At 40.4% G+C, this 13,116-nt stretch overlaps 1 protein-coding gene across 2 annotated transcripts in view; it reads left to right on the top strand.

Annotated features, from left to right (window-relative positions):
* The first annotated feature begins 3,424 nt into the window (after positions 1–3,424).
* Positions 3,425–13,116, top strand: part of dgkza (diacylglycerol kinase, zeta a) — a 123,662-nt gene continuing 113,970 nt past the window's right edge. The window contains exon 1 of one of the 2 annotated variants that reach the window (XM_031569551.2): positions 3,425–3,934. In XM_031569551.2, coding sequence (XP_031425411.1) covers positions 3,645–3,934 — 290 coding nt within the window. In that variant the 5' untranslated portion in view covers positions 3,425–3,644. The remainder of the gene's footprint in view (positions 3,935–13,116) is intronic. The other variant, XM_031569553.2, reaches the window with a different exon arrangement.

The following is a 13,116-nucleotide window of genomic DNA, read 5'->3' as shown; positions in this document are numbered from 1 at the left end:
CAATGGTTAAGGGCACGTTTCAGGTTTTTCGAGCATAATCTCCAAGAGTAGCAGGCTTGGACACTACAATTATTTTGTCACAGGACACATAGAATATATACATACTATTTTGACAAACAACAACAAGACTAAAGCAGTCTGACAATCAGCATGAAAAATTCACAAGATACAAATATTTCACCCTATATATAACCCCCATGATTACTAAATTGTCATTACACCAAACATTACACCCTATGCTCAACCTGGTGACCAACTGATGGGCTCAACAGGACGACAAGCACATGGATTTTAGCCCACAACACAATCAAATCTATAACTTTGATCAATGTGTGGTAATGCATTCCCCCTTTTGATAATGTGCTCTTTGAATTGTCATTATTTTATTACTGAACTAAATGTGAGCTTTGATGTCTGTGATGTGTGTAAATGGAGTTTTCTCTCCCATTGAAACACTGTCGCTGTCTTTTAGTGTAAGCCCCTCATGTGCATAATCGTGCCACATGATGTACTGTATGACTTGTCAAAAGAAAATGTGTAACATGTAAATGAATCTTTGCAGACGACAAAGCAAGCAACTAGCTCCCTATGTGTAAGAATGATACCAAATAATGCCAGATTCCATTATTCTGACACCTTCCATTCATCCTAGTTAATCCAAAGTAGAGACATATTTCACACTCATTAAAATGGTTGATTTGGAAGATTATACAGTTTCCAAATATTATCTCTGAATGAACATTCTATTTAAGCTGTGTCATATTTTCATGCGTAACATAATGCTACTCCTGGTGGTGTGGTGTGTCAAACCGTTCGTGTGAAAAACCCTGTTAGTATTGATGTGTAGCCAGTGACCAACAGGGTTACTGTGCCGTGTGGGGCTTGGTATTGAACAACAGAGACAACATAAATCAATTGTTCCAGTTTGTCACTGGTTCTTAGTCACTGTGTTAAAGCTATGTTTGGACCTATTATTGTACCTACCCATTACCTATTATTGTTCTTGTCACTCTTAAATGTCTATTTTTTGGGAAACTAAATGTCTATTTCCATGAGAACACTATCCAAAGAAAACAAGAATCACCGGTTTCCTTCAAAATTGTTTATACAACCTATCTATGTCAGAGAGTCATGAGCCTCAAACTATTTCATTATACTATCAGATGCATCTTTTCCCCTTACATGTAATTCCTACTCACACCGAGAGCCATTTATTTATTGCTATTATACAGATTTTCACCCCATTTAAATTGCTTTTGAGACACTATTTAAAGTAATGAACAATTCACTAAATTCAGGATACGTTCCACAATCATTCAAAATAGCAGTGAGTAACAGTCAAACCATCTCTCAAAAAACATAACCCTGATCCTGACAATCTGGCTAACTGTAGGCCTATATCCAACCTCCTTTTCTTGTCAAAATACTTGAAAAAGTAATAGCAAAGCAACTTACTTCCTCTCTATATAAAAACAATATCCAAGAAGCATCAGAGCCCATCACAGCACCAATACTGTCTTGGTCAAAGTTCTGAATGACCTACTAATCACATCTGATCATGGGTGCATTTCAATACTGGTTCTTCTAGACCTTAGTGCTGCTTTCAACACTATAGATCATCATATTTTTCTACAGAGACTTGAATATCATGTTGGCAGGGACGTGCACAGGAGGGGGCTAAGGTTGCTTGGGCAACTGCCCGTTTGCCCTCCTCGACTGAAGTTGCCCCTCCGAAGGAAATATATATATTTTTGAAATAGTATTACCGCTGCAGAACTTCATGTAGGCCTAGATAAAATAATCCCGGAATAAGCGTCCAGGGGACGGGGGCGTGGCGGCGGTTAGTGAGAGTTTTAAATGATATAGGCAAAATATGCATCCAGGGGACGGGGGCGTGGCAGCTGCGGTGACAAAAATGAACGGGTTGCCCCTTTTTCCAGGGCAGAGCAACTGCCCTTCAAAATGTCTGTGCACGTCCCTGCTTATTTGGCATGAGATTGAAGAGGACTGATCAAACTTTTTGGCGTGAGAAATTGATTTGGATGTTAGCCTGAGATGGTACTGAGATAGATAACTTTATTTGCTGTCTTGCTTTGTCTTGTGTTGCACTTGCTTGATGTTTGACTGTGTTAGGAAAGTTGTTGACTCGCTAGTTTGTCATAAACAAAGTAAGCACATTTCAGCAGGTTTCGCTAAGTTTAGCCGCTAGCAAGACATCTCGTTAGCGATGTTAGCAAGCTTGTTATAACACGGTTGGACATTGATGCTAATAATAAGTGCTCCCGCGTCGGCTTCTTTGTAATGTTATTGTGATAGCTATGTTGGCTAGCTTGCCAACAACTTTCCTAACAGAGTCAAACATCAAACAAGTGCAACACAAGACAAAGCAAGACAGCAAAAAAGTTACTGAATCGTCCAGCAGAAAGTAGCCCCCTACCTGGCGGCTCCAGAAACTCCATAGTGTTACTTTAAGATTACATGCGTGACAAAAGGGAAAACAATTTAGTTTTATTTTTCATTCCTATATAGCCTTGTATGTGTTTGGTTCCACAGGTTTGCTTTGGCGTTTCTGTTTCTTATGGTCATGTCAAAAAAGCTTATCTATTTTAAACTTAGAGAGAGAAAGAGAGAGAGAGAGAGAGAGAGAGAGAGAGAGAGAGAGAGAGAGACCTTGACCTGACAGACTTCAGTTCAGGGAGGGGAGCCAGCTCACCATAGGCTAATTGTGTGTACGGTCTGTATAGCTTCGTATTGCTATATATTCACATCAATAACATTTTTTTGGCATCAACATAATTCACGCTCAATGATTCACCTAGAGTTTTCTTCTTGAAATAGCCAAGAAGGCGCGATTGTTTTTTTTAAACCGGAACTTTTCATCTGGGTGCACATCCTCTAACTTTGTGTGCACTGTACCTTGATAACTCCCCCCTCTGATCCATCCTGTGTTGTTTTTAACTAATACATTAATGGGTTTTGTATGTGAAAGAGGCTTTAAACAGTCTCAGCCTAGACCTCCTGGAGAAAATGAAATGGAATAGTGGCCTCTTGTGAAGTCAAGTCTCAGAACTGGTTTAACGTGTTCTTTCTTGTGTAAATACCCTTTCTGGAAGATGTGGAACAGGAGATGTGTTGTTCAAACATGGCCTTGTCCAGGGCACTGTAATTTCTCAAAGGATTAAACTACATAAGAAACACTGAAACATCCCGAGATACTCTAACGCATGAATGTGAATATTGCCGTGATTGTAGAAAAGCTGAGTCTTATTTTAACAGAATGCTACGTTTAAACTGTTAAATCACATGGTAGGCCTATGTTGCAAGGCTGGGCATGTCTTGTAACAAGCGTGTACAACGAGAGGAATTACCTGGTGCCCTAACCGTTCTAGTACTATGGTCTGGTTGTCGATTGTGGTTGGCTGATGCTCTGGTGATTAGAGGGGGCGGGTCTACAGCTGAGAGATTCGGCATTGTAGGCTACTGCGTCTTGAGTAAACTGACTGACATTATATTTTAGGTTGAAAATCTACACAGCAAAAAAAAAAGTCATACAAATTATCGTTCAGTATTATATTAATACGCGCAAAACCCTGTCTGAACAGCTTTGAGGAGTTTTGAATTTCAAAGCTCCGGCAAACGTTTAGATGGCTGAAGCAACTGATTTCACCGGGGACAGTTCCACTCGTGCGGCTAATAGTTCCGCGGACTCCTCCAATACAATCATGGTGCCAACAAGTCTCGAAGATTTGGCCGAAGAGGAGGACGTATTCTTGCCCTACGGTGGAGAAGACAGGACAACTTTCAGGACACGGGAATGCCCTGTTAACGACTCACAGACTCTCCAGACACGGAGGGAAACCACGGCGTTGACGCTGGAGAGTCAGATGGAGAACGAGTTTCTTCATCTCACAATCCGGAAGCAGGTGTCATACAGGTAGGACCTGCGTGTGCCGCTGTGAATTTTCGATATTGACAACTTCCTTCTATTTGATTTGCAGCGGTTAGCGTATTTGCTGTCGCTAAGTGCAACCACGGGTTGGTCAGTCCCGTGTAAATAACTTACTTTGACAAATTAAGTTGGTGGTGAATGTACTCAACTGAATACACTTTTGATTTAAACGTAGGCAAATAAACAATATGCCAGGATACACTGTCACGGCGTTTCAACTTGTCGTTGGGTAATTCTCGTGTGACTAGCTAGTTCACAGACCCGACCATTTGTAAAGATTCCCCTTAGACAGTTTAGGCCTGTGGTCATGTGTGGTGGCCTTTTATTTACCCTGTGGCCCATCAATTAGTGTACGACTATCATATTTGTCATGAAAAGCTAGCCTAGGTTTTATTTTCTGTGATTACTTTTCCACAGCGTTTTTACTGATATTACATCACAATTATGGAAATAAATGGTCCAACATGTTTCATTAATGGCCAAGACCAATATAAAATGAGTAGGCCTACTAAATTAATATGATGTATCTTACAATATGTCCTGGAACATTATTGCCACCCTCTTTTGTAATCACAGCTTTTAGTTGTGTTCATAATGCGTTTCGGCGCAATGGCCTACAGGTTAATCTCTTTGTCCTGCTTTGTCATAATTTTGTTTGGCTCATGGACTCTAGGACCGGCTCACATGGCTTATTTAATCATTGAAATATCTTACTATAGGGATTTTCAGTGCACTCAATGACACCCACTTGCAGGCACACACCATTGAAATCACACTGTTCAATCCATGATGTTGTATTGTTGGTTGGTTAGAGAAAATTCCCTGATCAAATGGCATTAACAATGAAAGAGTGAAGTTAGCCCATCGCTTATCATGTAAACCAACGACTAAGTGCTCAATCAGGTTCTGCCAGTGGGAGCAACACATTTCAGCGAGGATGACAACAGCCTCAATTTCCCAGTTTCCCTCTCCAATCCCTATCAAATTATGTAAAGCCGAGCAGATTTCCCCAATCCCTGAGCAGCACACTCTAATGTGAATGACGTTGGGAGGGAAGGGGAGGGGGGTGGGGGTCTGATGCTGGCACAGGGTGCAGCAGCAGCAGCAAGCTGCTCTTATGTAATGGGATGAGAAGCATGCCAGACTGAGCAGAGATCAGCATGCTGTTTGAACGGTAAATAAGAGGATATTTAAGAATAGACCTGGATAGGGGGGTGGCTTTGGCCCCATTCATATGAGACCAGGAATGTACTACATTTGAGCTATGTCAGTTTGTTTTCTCCCCTGCAACAAAACCGTTGTTGCATAGGCCAGGCATACATTTGCGTGCATTCTTTATTAAATGTTGCAGTCATTGGCTGAAACAATCCAGTCAAAACATTGTGCCATTTACCTTGATATGCTTGTCATCACTATACTGCTAATGTGAATATAATGCCCTGGTTACAGTGGTTAGCCATAGGGACACCATCATGCACACGTGGGTGTGTGGTTTATGTTGAGTACCGTATTTTCCGGACTATAAGCCGCTACTTTTTTCCCACGCTTTGAACCTCGCGGCTTAAACAACGATGCGGCTAATTTATGGATTATGATACCTGTGACTGTATACGGTGGCTTTGTGTTTACGGTGGCTTTGTGGAGCTAGGATGCTAGCATGGATGCAGCCACATGGATGCTTAGCTCCACGCGATTTCTCAGTATCTCTCAATAACTTAACTAATGTCAAAATAACCACAGTCTACCAGCGTAGACAGAACACAACTCAAAACACTTTAGAAAATAAAATAAAAGTTTACAACAATGCAAATCCAGTCTTCAAGTTCTTTAGCTCACTGGTTTCAAACTAGCGTCTGTCTTCAATCTAACGTTCTAGCTTCTGATTGACTCTTGCGACTGTGCGCTCTTAAAGCAACAGTGCACTTATCTAACTGGCAAAACTAACTATTGTATTAGTTTTGATATTCATTTTAGCCTGTGTAAAGTTAATTTGTTTCAATGTTGCGGTAGGCACCTGCGGCTTATAGACATGTGCGGCTTATTTATGTTAAAAATAATTATTTTTAAAAAATTCAGTGCGTGAGGCTTATATTTAGGTGCGCTCAATAGTCCGGAAATTACGGTATTTTTCAAACCTGATTCTGTAGCCTGCCTGCTTTTGTTTGGGAAGTGATTCAGGGAGCTCTGGCAGCAGAAGGCCAGTGGGAGTTTAGCAGCCCCCCTCTCTGTTTTTGTGTGCACCTAGAGCAGTGACTTATGGGGAGGGAGCAGCAAGTCAGAGAGTGCAGTGGGTATGGGACGCAATCAATAACCAGCTTCAGTGTGGAGTTGACTTGATCACTTGAACATTGAACCAACAGCAACAAGTCATCTGGTTTTCTTTCCTGTGCAACAAGATTAGCAGATCCAACCTGATCCTCCATGGAGGGTTTAGATTGTGAGATGTGATTTTGTAATTAGCTCCATCGACAGGTTAGACTCATCTTAGCAGGGAACTAATGGGTTTATCACTGTTTATGTTGTACTTCCTCTTCAAAAGCCCTAGAGGTAATGATTTTAATTGAGTGGCTCAGCACTTTTCAGAGGTGAAAATGAACAGCCGCAGAATGGAACCAATGAGGTTGTGCAAAGCAGAGTATTGTAGTCATGTGCACGTTTGTTTTTCTGGGTAGATGAACAGAATGTGCACGCTGTCCTCCTTGATCACAAGCGCCTTTCTACCACAGGAACTCATGGTAGAAATTATTTTTTATTTTCCTGCAGCCAATCAAAATGGAAATGTGGTAACCCATGTATTATGTTTTACACAAATGAGAATCATTTTTTCAAGCCTGACCTGAGGTGAGCAAATGGATGTTTCATGAATAATTTGAGGATACTATGATTTCTTCAACTGTTTGCAGACAATAGAACAGCTAATCAGTGATTACATTTGAACACAAGTTTACCATAGTGATCATCTTTTATTAATGGCTTTTAGATATTTGTCATTTATTTCTTCCATCATGTACTTTGCATTTGTAAGTATACCTTTTTCACAGTGGATTATTTGACGCATTGGGTTGTTCTAGTAACTCTATACAGGTGATTCAGATATGTATGTTTCCTTTAACAGTATATTTTCTTAACCTACTGTGTTCCACTACTTTTCTATTAAATCCTCCAGGCTTTACTATCTAATTCTGGCTTTAGTGAGTTATGTATGGGTTCATTATATGGGCTTATCATTTATAATTCCCTCTTCTCCTGTTGCTGGAGAAAGAATATTATCAGCATGAACAAAGGGATTAGATTAGTTAGAGATCTGCAGTATGACTGGACATCAGCTCGGCACTATCAAAAGGCACCCTGGTAACAGGGTTAGCAATTTCAGCAAATGTTGAAGCAAACACGAGTCACAAACATGGTCACATACAGGCTTACGTGTTCTCATGTATAAACCCAGATGGCAGGTTCAAGCCCAGTGAAGCGAGTATATTAGGCCATGTTGCCACGTCTAGATCAGAAGTTGGAACAGCTATCAATTCTTGTATTGACTATTGTGACAACCTCAGTCTAAGTTAACAGCCCCTAGGTTTCTTGTTTGCATGATGACATGAAGTTTCTTGTTCACTTTCAGACTTTGAAACCATGTTGTTTCCTTTTTCCTTTCATTCATTCATTCATTCACTCATTCATTCATTCATTCAGTGTGATTGGGGTGGGGTGGAGGGTGTTAGTATGGGGCGAACCATAGCTAACCTTCATTCATCCAATCATTAGAAGAGTGCAGCTTGTGCTTGCAATACTACATGTAAAGCCAACTAAAGGTACTGAGTAAAATCATAGTGAAACGGTGCTAGTCATAAAGTAACTAAATGATGAGCCTCATTTGATGACGCAGAGACTAACATGCCCAGAACCATGACTTTAAATAACATGCACACACTCTCCAATGAGCTAGCAGTTTGTTTACCAAGTAAAAGTGCTTCAGACCTTTTCCAAGTCCGTGACCATAGAAGTGCAAAGACAGTTTTAAACCCCATTACTTCCTGTTCCACTAGTCCTGCAAATAATTCCTGTGTAGCATTTAGCAATCCCTCAGTGTACTTATCTGAAATACTCTGTAACCCTGCTTTGAGGAGTACCCTTTAATCCCTGGGCCAGTGGCAATGTTGTTGTGAAGCACAGGTGACCACTTGCATAGGAGATGGGAAGTAAAGCTTCAGGGAGGGATTTACGCCTGGCATGATGCAGAAGCTGACTGGCTTCTGGTTTGAAAAGAAAAACAACAGCAACAGTTAAACAAACAATTCCATTAATGTAAATCACAGGAATGTTGTATCCTGCTGTCTTTTTTACTGTTTCTTCAGATGTACATCTGTATTAAAGCTTTTTATATTTAATCAAAAGCTTTACACTGGAATTTGTAAAAAATGAAGCACCTTTCAAAGTGCAATTTAAATAGGTTAGCATTTCATTTAATTAGTTTGGAGCAATAACCTGTTTGTAGCGGACACTTCTCTTGTAGAGCTGGTGCAATATTACATTGCTACTTGTTTGTTTGTGATTGTCACAGAGATTTGACTGGGTTTGCTTTTTTAGATAGCGAGAGGCTATCTTGGGTTATGCTGTGAAGGAGATTAACTCCCAGTGTAATCCGGAGTGGGATTAATAATACAAGCACATCTTGGTAGTTGCTTGGGTCGTCTATATTTTAAAGTAACAGGATGACCCATAGAATATGATTTTAGAACCATTATAAGGGTGTGCTGCTATTTAATTCTGATCAGAGTGTTATACTAGGATACTAATAAAATACATATAATTTCAAAACACGTAATCGGACCATCGACTATGCTCTGAATAGATTTGCTGAAAGATGCCACAGCTGAAGCTCAGTCTAATATTCAGCCACATTGCTGTCTGATATTCTTCAATCATCTCTGGGCTATCCATTTAGTAAGAATATGGGTAGTGTGAGTCATATCCTTTGATTTTTAAATAGGGCGTCTGGACTGGAAAAGCTCCTGCTTTGGACCCAGTTCCTTCAAACATGAGTGGTGCCTTTCCCTGGCTGTTCCCTACCTGTGAACTGGATGGGGATATGACAGCTGAGGCATGCTCTTACTTCCAGACCCAGGCCATATCCATCCATGAAGACAAATTATGAAGTACCAGCTGTGCTTTTTCAAAGCCCCTGCATGGCTCATTGAAGTAGCCTAATGCCATTAAAGCTACCAGACTCTCATGAATTATGAATCATGTTCTTTGTGCCTCATGACTGGGTGTCACGTACCACATGAAGATGAAGGATTTCAAGAAGGCCCAGTGGAGTCTGTTTCATCTTATTATAATTCAGATTGAAGGCACACAATGCTGACAGTACTCAACGTTTTCTTACACCTAGGGTTTTTTTGGCAGGCTGACCAAACATTGGCTCATTATAGTCTGATAATACTGCATTCCCAACTTAACAGCAATTATGTACGTCTGAAATGGCTCATTATAGTCTAGGGATGCACGATATTGAATTTTAGCCGATATCCGATATGCCGATATTTACAAGCTCATTTTGGCCGATTGCCGATGCCGATACCGATATATACACCTTTGCTTTTTAATTATTGAAAAGTCTCTCCTGTACTAGAATGAATCTGTTATTATGATAGGGTATTGCTGTAGATACGGGACATTAAAAACTTGATTTGTATCATTTTAAAAATAGACATTCACTCATGAAAACTATTGAAATGATTTCAGCAGATTTATTTATATTTTCACGTCACAATTTTCATACTTGAACAGTACCTCCTTGAACTTGAACAACTACACTCTGGAAATGCAACTTGGCTAACTTGGCAAGCTAACGTTGGTTAACTGACTCACAGTTTAATAACATCCCTTCTAGGATTTCTAATAGACTAATCTATGTAACGTTATTGCCAAGTTAGCTATATAAATTCCATATATGCAAAAGTAAGCCATGTACAGATAGCGTGGGCTCGTGACATAACGTTTCACATCCCGTCAAATGAAATCATCAACTTCGCTGGTGCCACGTAGCATGCAAGCTAACTAGCTAGTGTTTTCTAGCTAACTAGCAACTTATTAACTTCTATTAGCGCGCAACAGGTAATGTTGCAAAGCGTTGCACGCAGATGGTCTGCATCTATGCATGCAACCTACGTTACGGCCAAGCTGTAGTCACTTCAATCTCCTGAAAAGTTTCCTGACAAATAACATGTCAACATCCTCTGATACTGTGAAGTACTGCCACACAGCCGACGTGTTAAAATACGTTGTTGGCGCTCATAGTAACCAAAACATTTGCTTCGCGTGAGCATAATTTGAACGTCACCTTATCGGCCAGGTACATCGGCAGAAATGTTCATATCTGCAGATGCCGATAATTAAGTTTTGAAGCTTTTATCTGCAGATACCGATGTCGTGCCGATATTATCGTGCATCCCTATTATAGTCTGATAATACTGCATTCCCAACTTAACAGCAATTATGTACGTCTGAAATGGCAATTGCAATGCTATTCTCCACCGTGTGTCTTCTGCTGTCTTCCAAAAAACTCTTATCTTAAAGGGAAATTTAAATACTTGTCACATGATGGAAGGTAAATGTTTAAGGACAAAAGTATTATGGTGGCACAGTGGATATGTCACTCGGCGCCTCATTTACGTACCTTTGCGAGCGCAAGCGCATTTTGCGTAGTATTTATCAAACAAGAACCTTGTCGCGTAATCAGCACCTTACTCCGCCCTCTAGTGGTATTAGCGTGCCGTTAAAAGACGGGAGAATGGGCCTGCCACCATGGATGATGAATTAGAATTAGAGCTTTTGGTTCACGAGGTTACAGCAAACTTCGACCCCGTCCACACTAACCCGGGTAAATATAGAAACGCATAAATATTTCTTCGTTTAGCCCTTCCGTCCACACTAACAAATTCGCCTTGTAGGCTGAAACATTTATTTTTTTTATTGCAAACAGCCATGAAATTAGCCAACAACATTAAACATGAGGAGAACATGTATTTATGAAATGCATTCAATTAAATTGTGATGTCTGCTTTGTGCTGATGGACTGAAGCTGGTAGGCTACCCCCGGCTTGTATTCGGGGGCCCGGCCTTTATTTGTCCGTATCGACCACGCCCCCGGCTACTATCTGAAGCCCGGCCTCTAATTGAATCCCGGTCTTTATTTGAGGATTTACGGTAGTTTAGTTAGTGTACTTCAGGTACAAGTACTTTTCCTGAATAGATACGCGTTACTCCTACGCAAAAGGCGAGCGCTGTACTCTGTGGGGGGGAAAAGGCAAAGAAGACGGTTTAAACCCTACATGGAGCGGCGATTCTGGGTAAGACCTGGCCAAACAGCTAGCTGGTGGGACATTTTTTTATATGCCTATATTAAATGATGTATGACATATAAACATGTAAACAAATAACATTTCTGTTATATTTTCACCTGTATCCCAAACCCTGATTTTCTTTTTAAAATGAATTGCGTCAAATTTCTCGCACGCACATAGTTTTCATTTAGCAGCTGATATGTCATGCTAAAACACCTCTTATTTCTTTACAAATGGAACAGACCTGGTTTAGACCTGCTTTTATGAGGCAGAGAATTCTCACGCTAATTAGAGACGCCCTCTCGTCAGGCAGTCTTAGTAAATACCACAGAATATATAATCAGTCGACTGTACGCATCTCCTCCCATCTTTTTGCGGCGAACACACACCCTCTCTTATACCCACCCATTTATGCATATGTATAAAACGGGAAGCGAAACTTGCCTCCATCCGCTTCAGCACTGGGCAATCTGCGATTTTATCCATGTGCGCCTTGTTTGTAAATACGGTTCCATGTCTTTACCCGCATATTGCGTAGAAATTACGCCTGAAGTGGGCGCAATTCTGTTAGTAAATCTGGCCCTCAGTGTCTACTACGTTGCACTCTGCTTATTCCCTTTTCCTTTGGATGGGATACATATGGATCCTTACAATATACAATTCAGGCACTATGACAGCTGATAGTATCTTCATCTGTAGTTTCATCTAGATCAATCTAATTTTGTAAAATCACTTGCTTAATCTCAAAAGAGACAGTTGCATTCAAGTTTTATCCAACTTGAACGTAATCCACACAGTACTTTCTACCTCTTATTCAGTATGACTGGGCTATTTTTACGCGAAGTGTTTTTGTCACCATTTTTTTTATTGAGACATCTTGCGCCTTACTCATCAGCACAAAGAATAACACCTTTCTGTTCAAGGCCATATTTTTTTCTCTGGAAGCTTGAATGCAGTCTCATTTTTGATTTATGTTAGGAGTTCAAATATTCTCAAAATTTACCAATAAATGTGATGAAATATTTTTCAAATGACAAATGTATTTCTTGATTCACATGCAAATGTCATATGATTCACAAATGTAAATGCTGTTACATTTATTTAAAGACTGACGAACGTGCATTTACAAACTCCTCGCCATTCGTGAACATCCCTGCATATTTTTTGTGGATTTTTGAGACTTTCCTGACACGGTTTCATTTCATTGGAGAACGGTTCCGATGATGATGAGGTCAGCCACAACCTGCTATACAGTAAACGGCGGTGAGATGAGCTGGTTCCGTCTGTAGATAGTGGTCCTTTGGTGGGCTCAGCACCGACTCAGCCACCAAGCGGTGTGGCTATGTCAGCTCTGAGTAGTCAGCTTCACTCCGTAATTCTCTAGTTGAACGGAACTATCACTTCACAATAATAAAAAAAACGATTTGTGATCAAACATACAGTATATCTATACATATATCTATACAATTGAGGTTTGGCTAACTGTGGGCCTATTAACACTTAAGCACAGGTGGTTTCCACTGAAAGCAGTCGTTCCACTGGAGCAATGAACAAACATGTGACCTCTCTCCTTAGAGTGCAGACTTGGACTGACAGCTCTCTTTCGTCGACACAGTGGATTAACAAATTAACATCGTATTTGAATTTCTAATGGAACAATCACATCACACAAATAAATCCGATTGGTCTACATGTACAGAATTCCTCATCAACAGCGGGAAAATGTGGTAAATGTGACAGTGACCGGAAAAAAAAACACAGTACAGTATCATTACAGTATATACATATGAACCATATTTTACAGATCCTTACAGTAGATATATG

Source organism: Clupea harengus, chromosome 6 (genome assembly GCF_900700415.2).
Source record: "Clupea harengus chromosome 6, Ch_v2.0.2, whole genome shotgun sequence".
NCBI classification, from domain to species: domain Eukaryota; kingdom Metazoa; phylum Chordata; class Actinopteri; order Clupeiformes; family Clupeidae; genus Clupea; species Clupea harengus.
This window is presented reverse-complemented; position numbering and strand designations above follow the sequence as displayed.